Consider the following 26508-nt stretch of genomic DNA (forward strand, 5'->3'; position numbering starts at 1 on the left):
GATAAAACTTATTTAGAATACGTACACTTCGAAGTCAAACATTTTTTATTTATTCAAAGTTTTCATTATATATGAAAAAATAAATATATGTTTGAAATTATCTAGATTTAAGTATATATTTTTAACCACGTATATATCTCGTTTTTTATGAGTTTTACGCTATTTATGCCCATTATCAATATTGTAGAGAATTTAATTTTCTACAACTTTCATATTCAACATTTTTTCATACCTCGAACTGTTTTCGAGATACAGGGCGTAAAAATTGACCCCAAATATTCTCTGATCGCGCGTTCTACGCCCTCTATCTCGAAAACAGTTAGAGGTATAAAAAAATGTTGAATACAAAAGTTGTAGAAAATTAAATTCTCTACAATATTGATAATGGGTATAAATAGCGTAAAACCCATAAAAAACGAGATATTTGCAAAAACTTGCGACCATCGAATTTTGGCCGAATTTGAAACGGCGGCACATAGAATTTAACTGGAAGTACTAAGATTCCTATTGGTGCGATAAATCTCAATAAATCATCGAATATTTTGTGTTTTGTTGTCCTAAATCCTTATCAAACAATAATTTTGTAATCATTAACACGTGTTAAGATAAGTCTAGACGCTAGATGGTCGATTTTTACGGAATCTATCATCAACTTGAGACGTGTTCGTTCAATTTTTATCACGTAAATCAACTAAAAAAGTTTAATTTGTACCTATTTGATGTTTATCTATACGCGACATTATAGTAAATATCAAAATTTACGACGCAGTTTTATGAATCAAGATTCTATTTTATTGATTATAATTTGAGACTGAATGATTATTTATTTATTAATCAACATGGCGTCAATGAGTATTAACTAACGTTCAATACTCATGTTAACATAAGCTGCTGATAACAGGAGAGGAGAAACTACAGGAGTTGCTACCATTAGGAAAATATTTTGAAGAAAAGAACTGAAGAAAAAACAACGTCTTACACTTGTTAGGATAGAGAGACATTATAGTGCAGGCAAATTAAGCGAATTTGAGCTGAAACCTTAAATTACATTGAGCGGTTTTGATTTTTCAGATTCTGTTGTTCCTAACCTCAAAATTTTCACCTCAAAATGGGTTTATACGCTCAAAAATATTTTGAATCGCGAATAACTCGAAAACTACGAGAAATTTGGAAAAAAATGTTGGAACAGAAAATGTAGAGCACAAAATTCTCTACAGATTGGTTCGAAAAAATTTTTTCCTAATCTCAAAATTATCACCGGAAAATGAGTTAATGTACTCAAAAACATTTTAAATTGCGGATAACTCGAAAACTATGAGGAATTCGAAAAAAAGTGAAGAGTCAAAAAATGTAGAGCACAAAATTCTATATAGATTAGTTTTTAAACATTTTTCCCTAACCTCAAAATTTTCACCTCACACTGGGTTTATACGCTCAAAAATATTTTCATTCGAGAATAACTCGAAAACTACAAGAAATTTGAAAAAAAGTGTTGGAACAGAAAATGTAGAGAACAAAATTCTCTACAGATTGGTCTTTGAACATTTTTTCCTAACCTCAAAATTTTCCCCGTAAAATGGGTTAATGTACTCAAAAACAGTTTGAATTGCAGATAACTCGAAAACTACGAGAAATACGACACAAACTACCAGGAAAAAAAATTGGAGTACAATATTCTGTACAAAAATTGTTTCAACTTTTTCCTAACCTCAAAATTTCCGACATAAAATGAGTTTGAACGCTCAAAAATATTTAAAATCACGAATAACTCGAAAACTATGAAGAATTCGTAAAAAACTGCCGTAATAAAAAATATAGAGCAAAAAATTATTTACAAAAAAGTATTCTAGTTATTTGTTCCTAACCTCAACATTTTCTTCTTAAAATGGGTTTATACACTCAAATATATTTTTAATCGGAAATAACTCGAAAACTACGAAGAATTCGAAAAAAAGTGTCAGAACAAAAAATGTAGAGCACAAAATTCTCTACAGATTGGTTCGAAAAAATTTTTTCCTAACCTCAAAATTTACACCGTAAAATGATTTAATGTACTCATAAACATTTTAAATTGCGGATAACTCGAAAACTACGAGAAATTCGACACAAACTGCCCAGACAAAAAATGTGGAGCACAACATTCTGTACAAAAAATGTTTCCTAACCTAAAAATTTCCGTTATAAAATGGTTTTGAACGCTCAAAAATATTTTAAATCAAGAATAACTACGTAGAATTCGAAAAAAAGTGCCTTAACCAAAACTTTAGAGCACAAAATAAGTACCCACATTGTTGTGCAAGAGAAACTATTGCTCTACATTTTTTATTCGAGTAGTTTTTTTCGAATTTCTCTTAGCTTTCAAGTTATTCGCGTTCCAAAATTTCCAAAACCCGTGCCAGTAATTTCGTTGCTACGCTTATTCAGTAACCTAAAACCTTCGAGAAACTAGAAAAGCAAAAGCGCCCAATTTAATTTCAGGTTTGACCCTATTTTACCTGTACTATTAATATTGAACAACATTTATGACAGACTTAAAATTGCTTCCACACAACACATACATCTTTTCTTTTTGTTAAGAATTAGTTTTATTCAATTTCGCGTCTATTTTGCAAAATTAACTTTTTTCTGTGCCTATTTTTATATATTTCGAGTCCGTTATCTACATATATCCTTTTTTCATATACGTAAATGTAAACAAAACTCCATTTTGTAATCCACTGGTTGGAATTAATATATATTTCGAACAATCATTCAATCTCTTATAAAAAAACCACCCTAAAGGTCATCAAACAAAGTCAAATTGATAGGGGACAAAAAATCAGAACACTTCAGTACGAAGAAATCACGAAAATAACAGCACGTTACAAGCACGAGCTTGCAGACGGAGATAGAGATAGTTTTATACTGTAATATAGAGGAAGAAACAATTATGTTTAACAGGTCTTCATAGATAGACCCATAGGCGTACGTATATAAATTCATAGTTTGTTCTTGCTGCTAATTCAAATAATAATTTTCGTAAAATATAAACTTATTGTACTCGATTTATATACACAAACTTTTATTATTAATAGAAATAATATTCACAGCAAAAAAATAAATACTTGTTATTTCAAACAAATATTAAAATAACTTTAATTATACCTTATCAGTGGCCTTCGTTGTAAAACACGTTTAAATTCGATTCATATAAACAGTATCATAAATAAACAAAAAAAGGTGATACCAGACGCTACAACGTGAAAACTTTTTGTATTACGTGGTAAACGACTAATAAACGTAAAAAAGAAGAATTATATTTTACGAAAAAGAAGAAATTATGTTTACTAAATTCAGATTCTAGCTTTAAAATATGGTCAGGAAATGTAAAACATTAAGAGTATTGGTGAGAATAAGGAACTGGAGAATTGGTTACAAAAATCTTATAACATATTCTACGCAAAGTTTCTACTTGCTACACTAGTTCTGTTAAAATCATAATATCACGAAACAAACTTCATTCTAGTCCTTTAACTCCTAGCGGGAGAAAATGGTACTATTTATCGTATTAAATTTTGTAACGTACTTGGTATTTAGAAGATATAGATATGTATTTTCATATTAAAAAATAACAAATTATATAAAAACCATCTACAATTAATAAAAAATTGATTTCAACGATTTGAATTACATCGTATAAGATAGTGTTGACGTAAACGCCGCCATTTTACTTTAACATCTTATCAAAACTGTCAGAAACAAATTATGTCATTTTATTAGAACAACATAGTAATAAAAAAAAAACAAATTTTCCATTTAAAATCTTGTATTTTATTATGTATAATGAGACCCGTTGAATAAATTTGGCGCCGGCGATGTGTCTGACGTCAACTAACTGAGAAGAGAGAACACTCTTGAAAGCGAGATGGAAATAAAGCAGCTGCACGCGCTCGAACAGTCACAGGTGGCTGAAGTGTGGGAACACCATAGCCTTTGAGATTCCCACGATCAAAAGCGCACAGCACAGGCCCGTTTAACTCACTCTACACACCTGGGTGAGTTATAAAAGCCGAGCCCCTTCCATTTTCACATTCATTCACGGTTTAACCGTCGAGTTGTTCAGTGCTAAATAACATTCTGTCCGCTTAGCGCGCGTATTAAGTTTTTACGTGTATTTTATTTACTATGTCTTACGAAATGATGACTACAACTAATGTCGAGGAATCTCAACCGATTTCTCGGACGTATCAATATAGAAAAGTGATGAAACCGATGCTGGAAAGAAAAAGAAGAGCCAGAATAAATCGTTGTTTGGACGAATTGAAGGAACTTATGGTAACCGCTCTACAGAGTGAAGGTGAAAACGTATCGAAATTAGAAAAAGCCGATATTTTAGAATTGACGGTTCGTCATTTACATAAACTAAGAAAACAACAAAGATTATCGACGAATCCAATTATAGACGCTGACAGATTCAGAGCTGGTTATACACATTGCGCTAATGAAGTTTCTAGATGTCTGGCTTCGACTCCTGGTGTCGATATTCAATTGGGTACGAAATTGATGACGCATCTCGGACATCGTCTCAACGAAATGGACAAAGTTTCACCTTTAGTTATACAAGTGAGTTCCCCTTACACGCCTCCTGGTTCTCCGAATTCAGAAAGTGAAGTGCCTCATCATTACATCATGCCTTTGACTCCAGCTTCTTCGAGTTCGTCAAGATGTAGTCCATCCCCTAACCAACCTATGGATTGTTCTACGGCTGGGTTATTAAAAGTTGCTAAAAAAGAAGAAGTATGGAGACCGTGGTGAAATTTCGACGACTTATTTTTTTGTAAATATTCAAAAAATCTCACTTCTGTTGTCTTTCGTTTTTCATTTTTTCGTTGAAAGAAAAAAAAATCAATTGCTCAATTGCTTTAAATATAGTTTTAATACTTAGTTTAAGGAAAGATCTCTAACGATTTTTGAAAAGCTTTAACGTTAAGAAGTATGTAGATTTTAACATTTTTCTATAAATATATTTGTGATATTCTTGTTGGTACCTGTGATTTTGAAAGCAATTTTAATCAAAACAAAAATGTTATGACAAGTTCGATAGTTTTTCTTTGTAATAGCGCCACTGTGATACAGTTTTTTTGTATTTTCATAAAAAAAAAACTTGAAAATAAATATTATTTGTTACAATTATCTTCTTGTTTCTTTTTTTCTCTTTCTTTTTCAGGTGAAACGACACGAAAAATAATGAAATACCAAAAAACTTGAAACAATAAATATTTAACCTTCAAATCATATTAAATTCCATTCGTCACTATAATAAGGCGTACAGTGCCACCTGTTGCAACAACTTGTAACTACGTTATACAGTTAAAACAGATAACGCTACAACACAATCTAAAAAAATGTCATAAAAGATTGTATAATATTATTAAAAATTAATTGACTTATAAATAAAATTTGATTATATTCGAAATGTTATGATAAAATTTACTTTTATTATTAAAAAAATCATATTTGAAGCGAATTAATTATAGTTAAATACATTCGTTTTTATCCCCTAGGTCACAATGTATTTAGTCAAAAAACTGAGAATAAAAATACTAATTTTACAACATTGTATTTAAAGTACCTGCTACTACGATTTATCAGCAACACCCTAAAATAATTCAAGCTAGGGGAGATCCCTTCTACCCTAAACCTTTATAAAAAGTCAACAAATATATATGCTAAATACTTTGAGTCATAAAGTACAAAACATATGTTTTGAATAACTGTAGATCTTATAGAAATGGAGAAAATGTTAATTAAGCATTTTTTTCAAGTAACCATATTGTATTTTCTGGATTTAGTTATCGTTGTAATTAGTCGAACGCGGGTCATAGCCCCGATTCAGACACACGAAAAAAAGGGACATTTGGTGTAGGTTCATGGGAACGTGGCGGGTCACGAAACACAATGGAAACGAGACGGGGATGTGAAAAATGCATGGGAACGTGACTTACGCGCGTTCAACTTGAAATATTTCACCCATATGGTCGGAAATAATGAGAAACGGGAGCCACCATGCAAATCGAGGGATTTTTTTTTATAAAAAATTAACTACAATAAAATGTTTGTTGTTTAATTGGATTTTAAAACTAACGAAATGTTTTTAAAAATAAATTATTAATTTTAACTTGTATACGAGGTGATTTAGAAATGATTTTGACTATTCTCTAATTAAAAATCATATTATTTGAAGAGTTTATCTATTGGTATGGTGATACATATACAGGAACAACGAAAAATGCGATGTCGCGGATCAATTAGTGAGAAAGATGAAGAAAAACACGATTTTTTTAACGAAAAAATCAATTTCAAAGGTATTTTCAATTTTTCAGAGAAAATAATGGATTAAAATCAATATTTGTTCATACAATCATTGTGTATAATAATAAATAGTGCTTTTTATTAAGCAAATTATTTCGAGAAAGTACTTTGTGGCATTTTTTCTTACAAATCTTCCCATTTACGTGATGTTTTTGCTATTTTTTTTCACCTATTAGTCAAACTCCCTGAAGATGTAAATATACTTTTACGAAAGCTTGCGATTTACTTACTGAAATCAAAAATTTATTCGTATTTTCATAATTTTGCATTTCTAGGTTATGTGTTCAAATAATTGTGTTGAAAAAACTAAACTTTTCGACTTTTTCGTTGAATCTAACGACTGTTGATAATATTTATCCGTTTTACTTCTTTTTTATTATTATGACAATATACGGATGATGTCCTCTGCAGAAAGTATGTGACAGAAAAGAAAATGGGATATTTTTATTAGTTTCAGCCATTTTGCAATGGGAAAAGCCTTACATAATGTCAAACAATAACAAGCATTGCTCATTGAATGCTAAAAATTTAATTCAGGTTGCCTTTCCCCCAAAAAAATTCATGTTTCAAATACATTTTCTTAAATTTAGTGAGAAAAAAACTAAGTTGGCATCAATTAATCACCAATACGTATATCTGTTAGCAAATTAATGTACTAAAATCAATTTTCTCTATTATTTTACAATTTATCTATGTCAGAACTATATTTTAATTTCATTTAACCTGAAAAATATTATTAATTAGTTTAATACTTCCACATTATCAAACCATTTAGTTTGATTTTAATAGAGGTTGTCGTTTCCTCAGAAAAAATTCAAGTTTCAAATACTTTTTCTAAAATTTAGTGAGATAATAACCAAGTTGGTATCAATGAATCACCAATATGAGTAGTTGTTGGCAAATTAATGTACTAAAATCAATTTTCTCTACGATTTTACGATTTATCTATGGTGGAAACATATATTAATTACATTTAACTCGAAAGATATTGTTAATTAGTTTAGTATTTGCAGATTATAAACGCATACTTTTACATATCATTAATTTTTATTAAATTAATTTTAAATATTTTACATTTCGTCTAAAACTCTTGTGTGATAAATTAATAAAAAACGTGTCAACAGCGTGGTTAATTACAAAGTCAAATTATTTTGCAGAAATATACCATAACCCTACTTTGAATTAATAACAAATTTTAAAATGAATATCAGTATAGACATAATATTTAATAATTACTAAAAAAATGTTCCAATACGTGTTTCTTTATTCCAAACAATTATTTGTATTTTTTTTCTGACACGTCTTGAACGTAAGCGCGCCCGTCACGTTCCCATACACAATCGCCCAATTATACCCACCATAGACCCATTACATTCCAACCATATGGACATATAATCGTTCGACCGTCCTTTTAACTATTCAAAATAGACTCAGATCGACTCTCAGTCACCCTATTTCCCACGATCGCTTAGAACCGCCCCTACACACCACCTGGGTTCGCCTTCTATAAAACGAAGCGCTACGCCCATACCGAAACCATTCCAAGTCGAACTTCGAGAGAAGTACAACGTTGCCAAGTGCCTTGTTTTCAAAAAGTTTACGTTTTTATAAAAGTTTTTTGTGAAGATGACGAATCCTGTTGTTATATGTCAAGATAATCAACCGATTTCTCGCACTTTACAATATCGTAAAGTGATGAAGCCGATGTTAGAAAGAAAAAGAAGAGCCAGAATAAATCGTTGTTTGGACGAACTTAAAGATTTAATGGTATCCGCTTTAGCTACCGACGGCGAAAACGTTTCCAAGTTAGAAAAAGCCGATATATTGGAATTGACTGTTTCGCATTTAAGAAAACTCAAAAATCAACAACGTCTATCTGCTAATCCCATCGTAGAAGCCGACAGATTCCGTTGCGGATATACAACGTGTGCCAAAGAAGTCTCGAGATGTTTAGCTTCTATTCCAGGGGTAGATATACATTTAGGTACTACATTAATGACTCATTTGGGTCAAAATTTGAAAGGGATGGATAATTTGGAATTACCTAATGCGTATACACCGCCAGCATCGCCAGTTTATGAGGAGAGTATCCACTATTCTTCGCCTCCATCGCCTGCGTCGTCCTCAAGGAGTACGTCTAGCCCTGGTTATACAGAGAATAATCCCGTTTGGAGACCTTGGTGAAATTTTTTTTAAATTTAAAATTTATTATTGTAAATTTTATGCTCATTTTTCAAAGCTTTAATTATTATTGTAAGTATCATTAAATTTTGTCTGTGATAGTAGTATTTGTAATAAATATAATTATAGGTCTCGACGTCTTCCACTGATTGATTTTAGGTATCTGTACTTTTTTTGAATTTTATCTTTGTATCAGTTTATGTTTTTGAACTATTTTATATGACAATAAATAAATTTTATTGAAAACTAGTCTCACGTTTTAGTGCTTGAACAAGGTTTCTAATTTTCATACATTTACATACCTATTACATGATTTTTATAAAAATGGATTCAATAAAAATATTTTGTATATATATATAATATATACTATAAATAGGTATTGATTCGTTCCGTAAAACATTACAAGAATTAAATATTTCAGTATATTTCATAATATTAACTGAAATATGTTAAAAAGTATTAAAACCAGTTATAATAAATACATTCAAAGCAAAACTTGTAAACAAAATTGTCATTTAGTAAAAGTGGCCACATCTATTATAATATAAGTGAACATTATGTTTAGTAATCTGTAATTTCTAACCTATACTTTTTAGTTTTATACATAGATGTCGCCAGCATTCCTTTAGTTTAATTTCTTAAACAATTATTAGTGCAAAAAAAGTATCATTCACAGTTTGTTATAAAAATACTGTTGAATTCTTTAATTGTATACAGTGTTTCTCACTTTATACAAAAAAATAACACGACAGAGTTTAATTACTTCGTGAGTATATTTCATAAAATATAATAGGTTGTTTATTGTAGTAAATAAATCGTAGAGGTTGCTATATATATTTATGATCAATATAATAAGAAAAATATGAATAAATTTGATAAAAAATTTAATAACATTTTATTCAATTGCATATTTACTATTAGATAGAAAACATCTAATACATCAATCTGTATAAGTTGTTGCCTAATTGAATTGACAAATGACATTTTACTTAACCTAAAAATATAGTTTTTTTCACATTCTACAATATATATTTTTAATTCTCCAGTTTTTAAATCCTTGTAGCAGTCCTAAAAAATCATGGCTGGTCAAGGATTTCTGTTAAAAACCGCAAATTTTATAAACGGATGGCTTCTGTCTACCAATAGGTAAACAAAGTAGTTTTATTTTTATATATGGATCTATTCCGAAATAGCGGATTTTATTTTAGGGTATGTTTAATAGCAAATCAAAATTCTGTTAGGACGTTAAAAGCAGAAACTCGGGAGAGGTTAAAATCTCTCAAAATTCCAGATAAACCAAAAAAACCACTAAATCCTTATATGCTATTTGTTGTTGAAACAAGAAGTAATTTAATAAAAGAAAACCCGAATTTGAAACCCGTAGATGTATTTAAAAAAGTCGCACAACAATGGAAGACAATCACGGAGGAGCAGAAAGCGAAATATCAGGAAATATATAAAAAAGAACAAGAAATTTATGATCAGGAAGTATTAGATTACAATATAAGTTTAAGTGAAGAGCAAAGGGAAGCGTTACACGCAGCGAGTATGGAAAAGAGAGAAGAAAAGAAAAAGAGAAAACTCACAAAGGTTTGTAATCAAATTTTTATTTCATAAGTGAATGAAAAATTTTTATTTTATCTAGTTGATAAAAGAAAATCACAAACCGAAAAAACCTCCCGGTCCTTATTTATTATACCTCATAGAACAAAGCCAAATAAAAAATATTCCAATTAACATTTTAATGAAATCTTCGAAAGATGAATGGTCGAAGGTACCTGAAACTGAGAAACAACGATTCAAAAATGTTTATTCAAAAGAAGTCGAAAAGTATGAAAAGGAATTAAAAAATTGGGAACAAAAAATGTTGGAAGAAGGTCATCCAGAGTTGGTTAGGACCAAATCAAAAACTCCTGAAAAATCTTCAAGGGTACGTACTTTTCTTAACAGTTTTTTTTAAATTAAAAAAAAATGTTATTCTATTAGAGCAGTGATTTTTCATTTCAGTGTAGTTTAATTTTATCTTATCTACCATAGGGGGTAAAAAATGAGTTTTGTACACTGAAAAACATACTTTTCCACATAGACTTGATCAATTCTTCACCCTTCCTTTGGTAATTATACAGGGTTTGTGAGAAAAATAATGCATCGCTTGTTAAATTTTGGTTTTATATACATTAATGAGTGGTTTCAATTCCAGTACATCTTTGCCAATTTTCTCTATTTACTTTTTTAGATTTTGGCTGTAAAACATAAAAAAGAATAGGGAATCGAGTGTCTTCACTCAGATTCATCCGCCACTGCGGGTGAAGACACGTTGTTTCATATTGAAACTACATCGAAACAAACTAACGATTCATTAACGTTAAAAGAATCACGTGGTACTAGATCTGGTAATAAAAATGGTGACGTAAATAAAGAAATCATTTTAGAAGATTTAGGTTCTTGTTTAGTTTCACGAGATGGAGTTAATTCAGTGGCGGAGGAGGACGAGAAGAATTTGACGACCAACAAATCGGAAAATGGGAAAAAATGTAAAAAATCCAGTTTGGTCGACAAATTTTGGAAGTTCTTTAAAAAGTTCTAATTTTTTTCCTTAGAAATTCGTAGATTTTTGTTGTTTCGAATGTTTAATTGACCCTTTTATACATTTTTAATTAACTGGGTTTTCATTATGAATATTATTTTTTAAGTTTTACGATTTTAATTAAGAAAAAATTTGATAAATAAACAGTTTCAACAAATACTAGCTTTTATTTTATCCTTATCGATCCTTTTATCCTTATTTTATGAGTGTTTATAATTATATAGTTATATAATTTCATAAAAAAGTAGTTTATTAGTTGGAAGTCATCAAATTTACATTGGTAATATTGTAAATTGGTCAGATCAAAGCCAGTTTTACAATATGCTTTTCTTAATGTTCAGGTTCATATTGTTTAAAACATAATAACACTACCTGGAGGTTATTAAATCAATTTATTAGCTTAATTATTATTTTATTTAATCCCACATTTAATTATTTTTGTTGTCGTTTCCAAACTAGTAACTTTTTAGTGATGTAATTCAAACTCCTTTTGGTTAAGGAATTGAATTAAGACTGAGGCTTTTTGATTGGTCGAATCACAGTCAGTGGAGGCTCCTAACGAAGTTTCTTATGGATGTTTCGTGTTTATCAGTTTGATTGAGTTTGTGCTTCATCATTTCCTTACCATATATGTCATATTTATAGAGGTGGTAATTAATAAAACAACGGTTATTTTTAAACAGATATGTATATATTACAATATTCATTGTATGCCCTGTAACATTCATTACAACTACTGGAAAGTCGTTTTCATTACATAAATATGTTTCTTCACTTTTTTTTAAGAAATAACACAGTTTAATTCAATATGACAGAAACTTTTGATAGGGAATAACTAGGCCTACATTATCATTATTTTTTGGCTCAAGTAATTTTTACACGACATTATTTTTGAATAAAGAAAATATTTTGATAAAGAATGAAAGTAGTTGAAACGTAACATTTTTATCTGTTTATCAAAAATTATAAAAAAACTTATTTGAAAACTGCAAAGACCTAAAATAAACAAGATTTAGAAACAAATATACATAAAAGGTTCGAAAAATTGAAGAAAAAATATTTTTATAGACAAATATTCATTAAATCGATGACTAAATTGGTCAGTTTTTTAAGAAAAAATGTAAAGTCAACTTTTTTGGAATTTTTATTCTATTTATAATTAATGTAAATTATTTATCACCATAAGACTTGGCTTATAGATAGGTAGAGATCATTTAATGTTTGTTTTCGTTTTTTAATTAAAAATTGCATATAATTGGCGAAATATTAATATTAGCAAAATAAATTAGAACATTGTTACAAGATCATTCAATTTTGAGAATTTTTTCAATACCCTGCGTATATTATCTAAAAAATGTTACTTGACTTTGCCGCATATTGTAAATAATTTTATATAACAACACAGAGTCGAAAAAAATCCTTAACATTGACAATGGAATCGCTGAACTCTCATAAATCAGTTTACAGTAGTGAGATCATAATGAAGTTAATATAAAGACCAAGATGTACACATATATTTACTAATATATTCACTACGGACGCCAGCCCATTATTACCTTCTTGAAAGGAACGAATATACCATGATACGGCTCACTATAAAATTAATAAAACACAATAACAATACAAACCTTCAAGACAATAGTTTTTCATAACCTATATTTACTTTACTTCAATCAAATTATATGACAATCTACTGCCATGACTGTAGCGCCTCAAGTGGAAAAAATATTAATTAGAAACCATAGAAATATAACACTTCGTTTTAAACTGAATTTTTACTGACGTTTATGTAAATTCTTTTATATGAATATACAGAAATTGAAAATATTATAATTATATTTCCGAAATCGAATAATTTACAGTTCGGAAGTTTAATAAAGTCGATGAAACGAAATTAGTACAAACTACTCTGGAATCAAATTAATAAACATTGAATTGTCAAAACGAATCATTGCTACAGAGCAAAGAGATCTTACTCAGAGTGTTAAAAAATGTATATAACCGAACGCGAACCAAGTAGTGACATCGAAATAAAGTAGATTGCAGAACGATACTGAACAGTTAGAGTCATCAGATGTACATAGCCGAACGCAGTAAAAGTTTCATTGACAGTCATGACAATTAGTTCTAAACAGTAGTTCAAATGTATTTAGATAAATAGTTTGATGTACTAAAATTCGAAAATTAAAAGTCGAAAAAAAGTGAAAATGGAAAATTAAAGAATAAATATGAATTAAATGACATTATGTAAGTAGTTCTAATACGAACTGTATTAATATATGAAAATAAAAACAATTTTATAATGTTGCTTATTCAAAGTTACACAGTTGTTTAATTTTTTTTTAAATTACTAAATTTGTTGATATTGGTATTGATAAGATTGTTGATATTAGAATCATTGTTATTATAAGTGTTTTAAAAAATTTAAAGATCAAAGGTACACAATTCATAGTTATTTTACTACTTACTTACCATTGAAAATATCTCCTATTATTATAAGTTCCATCACAGTACCCATCCGGACAGCTCAACTGTACTCCAACAAACTGTTCGGTTTGGGAATGAACAGGTCCTATATACCTCACCCTACCGCCTTTAACTCTTCCCTCCGACGTAATAACTTTCACCCAATTGTCCAACTTTAGGTCCCTGGAAACTCTCGGTAAAAACGGTAACCATCCTGGAGGAGAAACATTATCACCAGACGGTTCAGGAGCAGATGCACGTCTTACACCCGTTTTAGGCCTAGAAACACTAAAAAAATTGCAAGATACACCATGAATACCCAAAAATTTTCTACATTTAGTGACCGTTCATTGGATGAGTAGATTTTCATTGGTCAAGTCCCAGTAAAAATACGAAATTAGATAAAAAAAAGGTTATAAATTCAAGATTTAATACATATGTCAAAATATGTGATCCTGTCAAAGTATTAATACTGCTCCAGTTCAAATTATATATAATATAAATACCTGTAACTTGAAGAAGAATTTTCTCTGCCTATGATACAATCGATGGATCTCCGCAGATAATTCTCGGCTTCTTCTACTAAACTATCTGTGGAATCTCCGCTGTCGATAGTGGTCCAATCGCTTCTCAATTCCGGCAACGAACCATTAGCAAATCTAACTTTGGAAGGCGTGTGTTTCAACAAGCCTCTTCTAGATGGAGATACCGGAGCCGAGCATCTTCTTGATGGTATCGGAAGCGACGTCAACGGGTACATACTGTTGTAATGGGAATGAGACTGACTGCCTTCGCTCGGGGAAGCGGTTGTCGCACTCCAAGTGAACTTCTGCGACTGAAAAACAAAATTCGTCATTAACAATTATGTGATATTAAATTTGAGGTTATAAAATTATCACCGTATAAGCTGGAGAATAAAGATCGGTGGTTTTAAGAAATTGTCCGTAAATAGGCGCCACTCCGCCTGTTGGTCTCAGAGTCGGTGGAAATAAATGATCCGCTGATCGAGATAGTTCAGGTACCATGCTGGTAAAACCGATGTCTGATAGTAAAACACGTCGAGCTTCCACAGTTTTTTCGGATAAACGTAACCGAGAACCCGGTAGTGGTAATTTCGAAGGTAAAGTAGTGAAATTTTCACCTAATCTTGCCTAAAATGAAAATAAACTTGGAAAACCTCATTTATTTTTCTTTCACTAGTCTTCAATAATTTACCTTGTTTGCTAAACTACTTTCTGATCTCCAATAAGACCCGGGAAGGGCAGAAATATCAGTTTGAGCTCCAGAATCTTTCCTAATAGCGTTGGAATGCGTCAAAATCGGTCTTGTTTTTCTAGTAGGACCTAAACCTTTCGAAAGGGCTTCCCTGAACACATAAATATCGTGCAAACGTTTACTTTGTGTATCAAAACAGTAAAAATGTGAATATAAATGTAGAATAAGAATGCAAAAAGATCAGAATTATTCTGAGCCAAATAGTTCTCATGAAAAATGAATAAAATGTGTAAAAAAATTTTGAAGATAAAGCAACTCAACATGAATTGAATATTTTAACCAATGTCGAGTGAATTCAGATGAAATATAAAATCTAAGAACGCCATAAATAAAAAAAAGTAAGTTCTTTACGAAATAATCTATAAATTCATTTTGTCCCAATTTCCCCCATTTTATATTTCTTCAATAACAATTCGTTGAGAATCGAGTGTTGCTTTTTGGTTATTTTAAACATCTTTTTAATGAATTTCATAAAATTATACTTATTGTATAGCGAACATAAATTCATAAACATATATGACTGTTTTTAAGATATACATTTCACTTGATTAAAAAAAAAAGCAGAAACGTTTGAAAAAATTGCTACGACCAAGTCTGTAAATACAATAAAAACACAAATAAAAGAAATTAATTGTTAATTCAGTTGTGTAATAATAATTATTAAACAGTTACCGCCAATTAACCCACAAACAAGTATTAGACAACAAATTTCTACACCAATAACATTCTTAGAAAAATATCAATTAATCACATAATGGGAATTCTTAATTTTCAAGTTTAAAGAATCCTGTCATATATCATAGCTTCGTTCGTTTCCGAACGTTAATATCGTGATCGCGTTAACAATATCTTTGGTTAGTTGATTTTCATTGGATAAATCGATGTTCGAATTGGTATCAATCGAGCTTACCACAGAACTATTTTTAAAAAAATTGAATGACGTCTAAATGTTATACAATTTTTAAAAGTATTTAGTAAAATTTTCGTGTATTTTATTAATGATACTGTAATGATCGAGTAGTTTTAACAAGATGAAATCTCAAATTTGTAAATTATGTTTTACAACAACTTGTTTAATTTTGTTCATTTTCTGTTCCTCGATGGGAATGTAGTAATGAACAGATTCTATTCATTGACAGCTTAAAGAATCAACGACTTTATTTAACCAAGAAATTTTGTTTATGCATTTTATTGTATATAAAGAAATATTACGAATTAAGCAAAAATATTATATTTTGGAGAAATCAGACACAGTTTCTTTGAAAAATTTCGTTTTTATATAAAATTATACACACATTTTGTATATAAATATGTGTATTATATATTTGTTTAGACTACCATTTTGAAGAAAAAACAAGATTTATAGGAAGAAAACTATCAAGGTACTGTAATTTATTAGCAAAATTTAAATTTTTTAATTCGATTGTTAAAATTCTTACCTGTGTAAGAGTGGTTTGTACTGCAACGGATTAGGACAAGTATTTCGTCTTCCTACGACATATTCCACATCGTGTATCCCACATTTAGAAATATCAGTCTCCACAATTCGAATCCTCTCCTCAAATCTATCGAAACTTTCATCCTTTTCCAAAGATCTGTTCTCAAAACTAGAATCTTGTAAAGAATAATAACTTTTTAAGCTCTTTTCTTGATTAATCGAATTATCAGATCTACAAATCAATTTTTTATAACAATAAATATGAAATGTATGCAATAAAATTAACCTAGAATCGCACAATTGTGAATTATCTCTTTTCATATCGAACGATTGAAAATTTGAATTTTCTTGATTCTCATTTTCGAAATTATCGTTGAACACGTCGTCTTCCATTTCCTCGCGATCCGAAAGACTTTGATCCATTTCGCTTAAAGGTAACTGCAATTGATTAGACGTTTGAGCCACTCCCTCTCTGGCATCTATGGAAACCAGTTGCTCCTGAAAGTTCCTCCTCAATATCAATTTAGGTACAAATCACACTGTATATACAAGGTTCATAGTAGTAGGCCAATGACCGTTAAGATCGCCTATACAGGGTGTTCTATTAAAAATTATCAATACATACATACATCTTTGTAAAAAAGGAACAATTAGAGGAGTTTTGGTTAAACTTTAAATTATGGGTCGTCAATTTATAGATTTTATACTAATAAAAACCCCAAAATGTTAAATTTGTTGGAAATTTTATTTTATCAAAAAAGTGCATTTATGATAACAGACATAAAGCTATATGAAATATTTAAGTAAAATAGTTTTTTTTCTGGATGATTTCATGACAAATAAACACGAAAAATATTATTTTCAGATTTTCTTTCTTGAAATTTGACACAAATGCATTATTCGTAGAGATTTGGTAATAAAATGAAATTTTACCAAGATATGTCAACTAATTTTCGAAATACAGGACTGTAAAGTTGTCATAAATGGCCCCTAAATCATTTGAATTTAGATACAGACATGGGATTGGTGACATTTTATAACATCAGTGCCCATATGTATAATATGCGACACATGGTATATAATTAAATTTATTTTTTGGCATAATTACCTTAAAATCTGAATCTTTGGTATCGTCTGTAGTAAATATCAGTTCGATATCATCGACTTCTTCAGTTTGATCCTGATCATTTTGAGGACTCGAATCTCCATCTTGCTCATCCACACTGTTATTATACTGTTCAGTATTCTTGTTACTCATTTCTTCATTTATATCTACGTTGAATTCGCGATTTATTTGACTGGATAAATTAGAAAAACTGAAGGTTTTTGAAAATGACAATTTATCTAAAGGAGATTTCAGTATTGTTAGACTTTCTAATGATCTGGATACATTTCTGGGACTGGTCGTTTCCGATTTTATAGATATCCTTGCTTCTATGTTACGGGTTCTTTTTGGACTCACTTTTGGTGTTACTATTGTCACTTTTTTAATTTTTGGTTCTCCTACATCATCATTCAACAAACTTCTAGGGGTTGTTGTTGAACTTTCTTGATTAGAACCGGTTTCGTCTAAAACAATCAAAATTCAACTTGTACTTCCCATTTTAATATTTTTTACCTTCTACAGCGTCAAATTTATTTAATTCTTCCTTATTATGCCCATTATCTTCAGTTTTTTTCAACTCAGCTTCTAATAATTTTCGTTTCAAACTTTGATTTTCCAATGACAGTATTTCAAAAGCTTCTTGAACGGAATCTATAGGCCATACTTTGCTTTTCAATTCCAATATTTCAGTTTTACTTTCTTCTAGAGCAGCCCTCAATGCAACAACTGTTTGATGCAGCGCTCTTACTGTTTGTAATCCTTTGTGATACTCCCCTCCATATTCCATTTTAAAATTATCTCATCCATACTGTCTTTTCCTGTCTAATACTTTTTTCCCTACATTATCCCTTAACAATCCTAGCAAATTCTAAAAAATATAGCTTTCTGAATAATCGAATATATAACACAGAAGGATAAATACATTTTTCTGCGTGTGAGTAAAAATAAAAAATAATTTCTGTAATAATAAATAAAAACTATATCAATATCATATGTTTTTTATTGAAAACCCGAAAGTATCAATTTTTAATTAGTAAAAATAAGTTTACACCAACATTTTTTCAAACGCGTAACCTTAATACACCCTATATACAATGTCACAATTATTCTCCATCTATAAACAAAAAAATATCTATAAATACAAATACTTTGTTTACTAACTTCAATATTAATAGTTGTTAAAGCAAATAATATAAATTTGTTATTTGTATGTACACATATATAAATATATATTGAAAAAGATTATTAATACGTACCTTAAGTATAATAAAGAACTCTTGTCCTTTTGGAAGCACTTCGTTTTACTGTGCTTGGCAACGCGATAAACAAGGTAAATTAGTCAAATCACTTAATTTTAACTCGGGTACCCTAAAATTTCTATTTCAAAACATTACAATCAATAAATGTAATTTTGTACAACCCCGGGAATTACTAAATGATCGCGGACGTACGGTTTAATAAAACATATGTTCCTGAAAGGTTAAACTTATCAAACAGTTGTCGTAACTTCATACATATAACTACGAAACGAAATCGTTCCATCTCTTATTGTATTGAGGGTAACATATGTATATCAGTATCCTAAATAAAGAAAATTTTTATCAACACAACAATTTTTTAGTAACAGTTCTACGTAGAAATAAAATTAGCGAGACGTATTATTTCACTATTTGTTTATTCTATGTATTATTTAGAAATTTTCATTCATTTTGAAAGTAAGATCACGTAACAGTTTGTAATTCACAGCTCATTTTATATCCATATCTTTAAGCTTTTAAGTAACTGGTTTATAGAGATCGGGAGTATTTAGGTTGTGTCACAGAACATACCCAGAATTGTGTCCAGTGTCTATATCATGATTTTCACAACTCGCCAATTATTTCAAAATTTATTTTTTCTATTTTCTCTCGTGCCAAATAGATTTATATAGAACTATTAAACAATTTCACTTCAAGGAATAATTACACCCACCATAACATATACATCAATATTCTATTGATATTATTTCCTTATATTTTTATTAGAAATTTAATTAATTTTATATGATCACATAACAGTTTCTAGTTCACGGTTTATTTTATATATACGCATCCCTAAATTTTTGCCGCTTAATAGAGATGGGTTTATTAGGAAAAAAGAGTTTACAGTAACTGATAATTTATACTAAAATATTGAATTTTAGTGTCTTATTTCGTTATATGGAAATTGTTCTAAATAGATTAGTACAAAACTATCTAACAATTTCACTTTAAGGAACTATTACATATTCGAGATCAACCATCATAACATCAATATCCTATAAGTATAAATAAAGAAAGTTCTCATTAACACAATTTTCAAGTGATAATTATATATATAAATAAAATTAGTGAGATGTACTATCTCACTATTTGCTTATATAATGTTTTAACAGGAAATTTAAATAATTTTATATGATCACGTAACAGTTTTTAGCTCACAGTTTATTTTATATATCCACATCCCTAAGGTTTTAAATAACTGTTTAATAGAGATAGGCTTGTTAGGAATATGTAGTTTTCAAGAACTGTTAATGTATAGTAAAATAGCTGGATTTCAGTGTCTGAATGATGATTTTAACAGGTCTGCTATTATTTTGACGTTGGATATTTTTTTTAGTTTTCTCATTTCATTTCGTTATGAGAAAATTGTTCCAAATACATTAGTACAAAACAATTTCACTTTAAGGAACTACTACACATTCGTTTGAAATCACCCATCTTTAAGCTGTCAAAATAATCATTCGTTAGAACCAAAAATGTGTTTGTTTTTTGAAACGTGCTAAATTACTATTTTCATACAAACAAACTTTTTGAATATCTTGAATAAAGCATGACGTATTCTGTAACTCAAGATAACTGCATACAACTCGTGATAGATCTAGAAGCTTTATTAAAACCGATAAATGTAAATTAGTATTTTGAGTTTGATAATATGACCAGGAGTAGAATCGACTACAAAAAAGTGAGTAATAATTAATTTATTTACATTATTTATAAGTGATCAAATTTATAGTTATGTGTAAGACCGTATAAAGATGGTTTTATTTACCCAAAAACAATTCCAAAGGAAAGAGGACCATTGACCACTTATATTAGTATTTGTTTGTGCATCATTTTATTTATCTGTACGTATTTTAGTCCAATTTTATTCATATTGAGTATTTAAACAAAATTATTATGCATCATTATGTTTTAGATGACGTTTTATCTAGTAAAATATTATTTAAAGTTAGATTAAGTAAGTTGAATGATTCATTTGAAAAATCCATTATCTAATTATTTGTCATTTATTTCAGTGGAATATATTTTATATGTATTTTTTTATTTCTTTCTTCAAATATTTTATCGGACGATATTAGTTTTTGAGGAATGTCGTCATTTGAAATCACGATATGAAGGTAGTTGGTTTATATTGTTGAGGGATGCTTTCCATGTTGAATATTATCAATACTTACTGATTCCAAGTATTGTTTATGCTGTATATTATTGGTCTACTGATGGAATACACGGTATATCAGTTTCCTGTATTCCCGTTGTTGTCATTTTCCTGCTCGGAAAAATTCTAATACTGGTGAGTCTTATTTGGAAAAATAATAAATTTTATATGAGTAATAGTGTGTTTATAAAACTAGCATTCGTGATAAATAAACCAGGATTTAAAGGAAATTAATTATTTTTCGTGATTAAACTAAGGAAATAAATTTCCACCACCACAGTATCAGTTTTGTCATAATTTAAGGTTATGTTCATAATTGTATCTAAGCCATAGAGTTAATATCAAACATAGTGGGAGTGGTATGTAAGTTGAAGTGTATTACTGGAAAAAAAAGGAAGACTCTACTGATTTCCGGTTTTGACGTCATAGCGATCCAATCAGAATAGAATACCAGGTTTAGTGGGTCTCTGATTTACGAATTATGGTGTTCCGATCCTGTATATAAAAATCTCTTATCACGATATGTATTTAGGATGAACTTTGAAACTACTGCATCTATTTTGATCAAATTGATCAACGACCTGTAATTTGGTTCGATTTAAAAAGATAGATTAATTTTATCTTATCTTCTATCTATGAAAAAATATATATTTTTCATTGCACATAAAACGATTATAATAAGAGTAGTTCCTATTTATCCGTTCATTCGATGAATTCTTAATAGATGGCTCTGCAGGTCAATTTATCATACAGTGGCTTGATAGAGACGGAGTGGCCGTCATATTTAATCCAAACTCTGCTGATTTTTCATTGTTGCTCTTATCATAATAAAGTTTATAAAATCGTAATTTATATTCTCAAATACGTAATAAAAAACATAGAAATCTTTTGTTTTTCTGGGTAAATCGTGTTGATTTTCTATCAGAAGAGATCTAAAATCAAGACGATTCATCAACAATTAATGATGTACCCAGTTCTTTCAAGTTAACAAACAGTAACTTCGTTTGTTATAAAAGTTATTTAACAACAATTACTCACTTTTTAACAATCTATTTCTTTTACAAAACAATAATACTGCAAATAATTTCGTTCGTGTATAAATAATACGTAACCTCAAATTATGACACATCAATATGGTAATAAAAGAACGATACAGAGATGAAAAACATGTGTCAGATGTAATTCATGTAACTCGAAATCATTGAAATTAATTTCCAAACTATTAAAAATTTCAACACATTCCTAATTATATTTCCAATATATTCCCACTAATTTAAATATTGGCTTTATTAAAGTTACTTTAAATAACAGTGACATCTCTAATAAATGGGGTTTAAGCGAACTCTGAACATCCAGGACCGAAATAAGGTTAAATACCCTAAAAATTTATTTAAGTCAGTATCAAATTTCATTTTGGGATTACAATGATGTTGATTAGGCTTAATTACAAATTTCATCTCAATTTTTGTGATTGTTTTAATACTTAGAGACACTTTATTCGATGAAAACAAATAGTGAGCATGATCTTAGCTTTTTGATTTTCCTCCCTAATCATATTCAGACATTTATTTATCGGAAAAAATGATATTTCCCAGAATCGACGTGTACAGGGGTTGTTCAAGAATGTTTATTTTAGCATAAAGCTATACGTGAATAAATTGAATTTATTGAATTTTTATTAAACAAAGTCAAAGTAAAAAAATATATACTTCTAATTAAATAAACAGTTGGATAACTTCTATTTTGTAGAATCAAATATTTTTCAAAATTCGTGAGTTTTTAATTAATTAAAGTGTCTCTAAGTGCTAAAGCGAAATATTTAGACGATATATGTAATAAAATCTAATTAATAAATCATTCTAATTCCAATATAAGATTTAGTAGAGCGTAATTGAATTTTTCGGATATTTTCGTAACAAATTTTGATCAAGGGCATTTCGATCGTTTCGACCCTGGATTTTCCGCGTTCGACTGATTTCTGTGAACAAGGGTTCCAGCTCCATCTCTAATAGTTATGGAAATATTTGGTTTATAAAGTATAAAATTGTTACGGTAATTAAAAGTTTAATTAATATTACGATTTTCAAAAATATTATCTTTATATAAAAGATCTACTTACTTACTAAATGTATTGTATCTTTTTTTAAGTAAATCACTTACACTACACACGCACACACACATATTTGTATAACAGAACCAGACAAAATGATCAATTTTCTTGCTTTAATCATTATCTAGTAGTTTTCTGGGATTCCCCTAAAATCTTTTGTTACGTGAAACTTTGTATAAACCCTTTACCGGTGTAAATAATATATTGAGGTAGCTTATATTTAAATCTTTAGATCACTAATATTACTTTAAATTTAAGTTCTGTTTAAATAAACTTATCTGTGAATGAATAATTTGGTTACACATCGACTGACACTATTAGAAATAGTGAGTGAAAAAGACATACAAATATCTAGGGTTAATGGGATTCGGCGTTGCCACATTTAAAAAATTCACCGATATTTAGGATTTATTTTTAATTTCTTGTTTTTCAATTGATTTTTTGTACAACGAAAACTACAATTATAATTGTCATGATAATAATTGAATTGAATAATTTAAAAAAGTTATTTTAATTAAATATTATATTTATAATACATCCAGTATACTTGTAAATCTAATATGGCTACTAATAAAATGGCGGAGTATAAATTTATTTACATAACTCACAACAACGCAAATAAAATATGGCCGCCCACAAAATGGCGGAAACTATTTTTTCGTAAATATTTCGATATAGTATTAAACGAAAGGGTTTGAGTAATAGAATAAAATGCACTATCCAAACAAATGCAAATCAAATATGGCCGCCTGCATCTTTTTTAGGATTCTAGCCCTTTAAACGACTCCTTGTGGGTCGCCGAAAATAATGGTTTAGATTATGGTTCAGGTATGGCATATTCGTTCTTTCATGGTTATTTGAATTTAGTGCTGCCCAAATCGGGCGGAGAAGAAAAACACCTCAAAGAACTCATGCAAGATTACGAAGATAAAAACCATATAAGATTCGCCGAATATAAATTATTCATATTGATACCGAAATCGATGAGGTGTTTTGTTAGTTTGAAAAATGATTATTCTCCATCGATAGAAGAAAGCACGGTACGTATCCGAATTTATAATTCGAAAATTTTCTCTATTCTCCCCTATAACTTCCTGCACTTTCTCTTACAGAAGCGAGAAGACAATAAATAAAGACAGATATATTCTATCCCCACAATAAATCACCGTTCTCTGGTGGTCAGTGTAGTTATGTCAAATTTCAGGGTATTTTAACGTTATATTCTATGGTTTTAAAAGCATAAAGTTAAAATTAAAGATAGAGAGAGCGTCACGTAAACATCGTTCACTAGTCTCTATCTTTCTCTATTCGTTATTAAAATCAAAACTTGTTATATGTCTTCCTCGTTGTTCCCACCTCTCGAAACTTTGACGTATGGAGTGTATCCAAATAGAATAGAGTAGAGAGACATAAAGAGGTGTACCGATATTCTTTTTTTTCTATCTCTATCTATCACTATTTGAACAAGCTCTCATATCTCGCTCTTTCTTTCTATAATATTTGATAGATGTCCCGAACGTGTTCTGTCATAAGATTCATACGCATCCTATTTGGTATTTACCTTGAAGTGGTAGTTAAATTCATATTTACAAATATCAAGAATTAATGTTAATAAGTTAATTATGTAGTAAAGTGAATATTATATACTTTTTATTCTACTAGTTAGTTTTTAATTCAAATTATTAATTTAGATGTTAATAAATCGTTCGCAGAAGAATGTACATTCTAAACAAAGCATGCGCATTTGACACATTACATACCGCGAACAATATAAAATAAGTTACAATGTTGCCAAGATTATAAATATTGTCGTTATATTATAATGATGTCAGAGTGTGTTTTATATGTTTTTTTGGGAAAAGAATGACATAATTCGATCAATAATTTTTTTTTTCGGTACGTTAAAAGATATTTTATGTTTCTATTTCTATATCGTAAAGTTTCTTCTTCCCGTTTTCAGTCATTGGATCCAAAAATAATAACAGTGGCGGGTGTACAGAACCGGGTTTATAAAAATGCTGTTTATAAAATTGTGTCTGGTGGAGTTGGTAGCAAAAAAACTTACATTTACGTCAGCGCCGAATATGCAACTCCATTGAAAACATTCAAAGATGTATTCGACTCGAGGGGTATACATTCAGGTAGTTATTTTTGCAACGGGGCGAATAATTATTATTGAGGTTAAAAAATAAAATTTATGTTATTATTTCAGAATATTATAATAAACACAAAAAGGACATTATTTTGCAATTTTACTTGACTTTGGGTAAAGTATTGAAGGAGAAAGGTTTAAGTGAGGCTTGCGAATTGATATATTACGAAGGTAGGAATGAATTTTTTTCTGTGGTTATTTTTTGGAAAAAAAAATCGACGCACGCTACCGGTCAAAAGTTCGTATATGAAATATTTTCGTTTTCGCAAATTCAGTTTTTTAAGTTTTAAAATTGGTGAAATTATTTAGTTCCCACTTTTTAGATTGTTACCAGAAAGATGGCACCACTTATTATTATGACGTAGGAGAAATAATTCAAGAGAGATTAAAATCATTGAAGGAACTAAAAAAAAAATTAATTTAGGTTATGTGATAGTTACCAGATTCGTTTTGTAAAAAAAGTTATTGGGTGGGGAGAAAAGTGAAAGTGCCTATTCAACAAACTGATTTTTTAAAAATATTGTTTTCCAATTTGATTTCGTATTAATTGTCGAAACGTAGTGTATAAAATTTCTTGAAGTATTTTGAGATAAAAATTGATTGCGTCGGCAACACTGCGAGTATGGAACACGGGCATTTGGCCGCGTGTATGGATCGTTCTACTTTGACGTCATGATGATCCAATCAGAATGTTGTACCATATATGATACCGGTATTCGTTTTCTATCTCTATTAGTAATTCGAACCGCTCTCTCTATCGTTAATATTAATTCTGTGATGAATTTGATGAAATGACATAGCGATGTTGTCACGTATCTTTACGTGAATTTCTTAAACATTTTTCGAAAATATTTATTTAAAATACGATGAACATTTTGATACATTTCGTGACAGGGGCTATTCGAAATGTACATTTATTGACAAATATTTTTTTAAAAATAAAAAAAAAATTAGTATTTCACGTTTTTAGATTTGTACAAGGGGTTTATATTATATAAATATTCTGTTTCTGTATTCTTGTTTTATTTTCATATTTAAAAAATTTTATTGTATCTACCCGTAACACGAAACTAAATAAAATATTTTGAGATTTCTAAATCTGCGTATTATTTATTCAAATTAATTTGGGGGGAGGTGGGGTAAGTTGAGTACTCATTTTGGTCATAAAAAATCGAAAATAATTATTTTTAATAGTTTTTTCAATTTTTTTTTCGTCAATTTGAAATAAAAATGAGACTTCAATTTGAAAATCAAAATTTTAATACTTTTTTGGCCAATAAAAAATTCAAAAACCGTAGATTCCTCGATTCGTCTCTAAAAACTGTGATTAAAAATTTTTTTTTCGTGAAATTTCGTATTTTTTTCCAAAAGTACATAAAAAACTAAA

At 29.3% G+C, this 26508-nt stretch overlaps 5 protein-coding genes across 9 annotated transcripts; 4 read left to right on the plus strand and 1 right to left on the minus strand.

Moving 5' to 3' along the window:
* The first annotated feature begins 3793 nt into the window (after positions 1-3793).
* On the plus strand, positions 3794-5172 carry LOC130899277 (enhancer of split mbeta protein-like). Its single transcript, XM_057809085.1, has one exon. It carries the CDS (start codon positions 4165-4167, stop codon positions 4792-4794), a length of 630 nt encoding a protein of 209 aa, XP_057665068.1. The 5' UTR covers positions 3794-4164; the 3' UTR covers positions 4795-5172.
* A 2633-nt stretch (positions 5173-7805) lies between these two features.
* On the plus strand, positions 7806-8778 carry LOC130899538 (enhancer of split m7 protein-like). Its single transcript, XM_057809545.1, has one exon. The coding sequence runs from the start codon at positions 7978-7980 to the stop codon at positions 8533-8535; it is 558 nt and encodes a 185-aa protein (XP_057665528.1). The 5' UTR covers positions 7806-7977; the 3' UTR covers positions 8536-8778.
* A 499-nt stretch (positions 8779-9277) lies between these two features.
* LOC130899537 (transcription factor A, mitochondrial-like) lies at positions 9278-11276 on the plus strand. 2 transcript variants are annotated; one of them, XM_057809543.1, is made up of 5 exons: positions 9280-9298; positions 9596-9678; positions 9741-10122; positions 10178-10462; positions 10769-11276. In XM_057809543.1, exons 2-5 carry the CDS (start codon positions 9611-9613, stop codon positions 10796-10798), a joined length of 765 nt encoding a protein of 254 aa, XP_057665526.1. In that variant the 5' UTR covers positions 9280-9298; positions 9596-9610; the 3' UTR covers positions 10799-11276. The 2 variants fall into 2 exon arrangements, with proteins under 2 accessions (XP_057665527.1, XP_057665526.1); XM_057809544.1 differs by having other exon boundaries at positions 9278-9678.
* Positions 11277-11787: 511 nt separating this feature from the next.
* LOC130899264 (uncharacterized) lies at positions 11788-23060 on the minus strand. Of its 3 annotated transcripts, XM_057809065.1 has the most exons (11): positions 22979-23060; positions 18660-18780; positions 17917-18271; positions 17407-17867; positions 16585-16796; positions 16300-16530; positions 14801-14951; positions 14485-14736; positions 14092-14420; positions 13592-13873; positions 11789-12712 (listed from the first exon to the last, which is right to left on the minus strand). In XM_057809065.1, exons 3-11 carry the CDS (start codon positions 18188-18190, stop codon positions 12652-12654), a joined length of 2253 nt encoding a protein of 750 aa, XP_057665048.1. In that variant the 5' UTR covers positions 18191-18271; positions 18660-18780; positions 22979-23060; the 3' UTR covers positions 11789-12651. The 3 variants fall into 3 exon arrangements, with proteins under 3 accessions (XP_057665049.1, XP_057665048.1, XP_057665046.1); XM_057809066.1 differs by lacking the exon at positions 22979-23060 and having other exon boundaries at positions 11788-12712; positions 13592-13864; positions 18660-19730; XM_057809063.1 differs by lacking the exon at positions 22979-23060 and having other exon boundaries at positions 18660-19730.
* Positions 20140-26219, plus strand: LOC130899269 (stimulator of interferon genes protein homolog). Of its 2 annotated transcripts, XM_057809075.1 has the most exons (8): positions 20140-20385; positions 20437-20548; positions 20620-20661; positions 20720-20994; positions 23734-24009; positions 24930-25110; positions 25182-25292; positions 25445-26219. In XM_057809075.1, the coding sequence occupies exons 1-8, from the start codon at positions 20356-20358 to the stop codon at positions 25543-25545; spliced, it is 1128 nt and encodes a 375-aa protein (XP_057665058.1). In that variant the 5' UTR covers positions 20140-20355; the 3' UTR covers positions 25546-26219. The 2 variants fall into 2 exon arrangements, with proteins under 2 accessions (XP_057665058.1, XP_057665057.1); XM_057809074.1 differs by having other exon boundaries at positions 20171-20385; positions 25182-26219.
* Positions 26220-26508: the final 289 nt, after the last annotated feature.

Source organism: Diorhabda carinulata, chromosome 11 (genome assembly GCF_026250575.1).
Source record: "Diorhabda carinulata isolate Delta chromosome 11, icDioCari1.1, whole genome shotgun sequence".
Classification (NCBI taxonomy): domain Eukaryota; kingdom Metazoa; phylum Arthropoda; class Insecta; order Coleoptera; family Chrysomelidae; genus Diorhabda; species Diorhabda carinulata.

Excerpts from the sequence above, each read along its gene's own strand:
- LOC130899264 (XM_057809065.1), bottom strand. The coding sequence starts at position 18,190 with ATGGAATATGGAGGGGAGTATCACAAAGGATTACAAACAGTAAGAGCG. Across the intron at positions 14,421-14,484 it reads TTTATTCTCCAGCTTATACG|TCGCAGAAGTTCACTTGGAG; the intron begins GTGATAATTTTA and ends TTTGTTTTTCAG. Across the intron at positions 13,874-14,091 it reads AATTCTTCTTCAAGTTACAG|TGTTTCTAGGCCTAAAACGG; the intron begins GTATTTATATTA and ends CAATTTTTTTAG.
- LOC130899537 (XM_057809544.1), top strand. The coding sequence starts at position 9,611 with ATGGCTGGTCAAGGATTTCTGTTAAAAACCGCAAATTTTATAAACGGA. Across the intron at positions 9,679-9,740 it reads TGGCTTCTGTCTACCAATAG|GGTATGTTTAATAGCAAATC; the intron begins GTAAACAAAGTA and ends ATTTTATTTTAG. Across the intron at positions 10,463-10,768 it reads CTCCTGAAAAATCTTCAAGG|ATTTTGGCTGTAAAACATAA; the intron begins GTACGTACTTTT and ends TTACTTTTTTAG.
- LOC130899277 (XM_057809085.1), top strand. The coding sequence starts at position 4,165 with ATGTCTTACGAAATGATGACTACAACTAATGTCGAGGAATCTCAACCG.
- LOC130899538 (XM_057809545.1), top strand. The coding sequence starts at position 7,978 with ATGACGAATCCTGTTGTTATATGTCAAGATAATCAACCGATTTCTCGC.
- LOC130899269 (XM_057809074.1), top strand. The coding sequence starts at position 20,356 with ATGACCAGGAGTAGAATCGACTACAAAAAA. Across the intron at positions 20,995-23,733 it reads TCGGAAAAATTCTAATACTG|GATTCTAGCCCTTTAAACGA; the intron begins GTGAGTCTTATT and ends CATCTTTTTTAG. Across the intron at positions 25,111-25,181 it reads CTCGAGGGGTATACATTCAG|AATATTATAATAAACACAAA; the intron begins GTAGTTATTTTT and ends TTATTATTTCAG.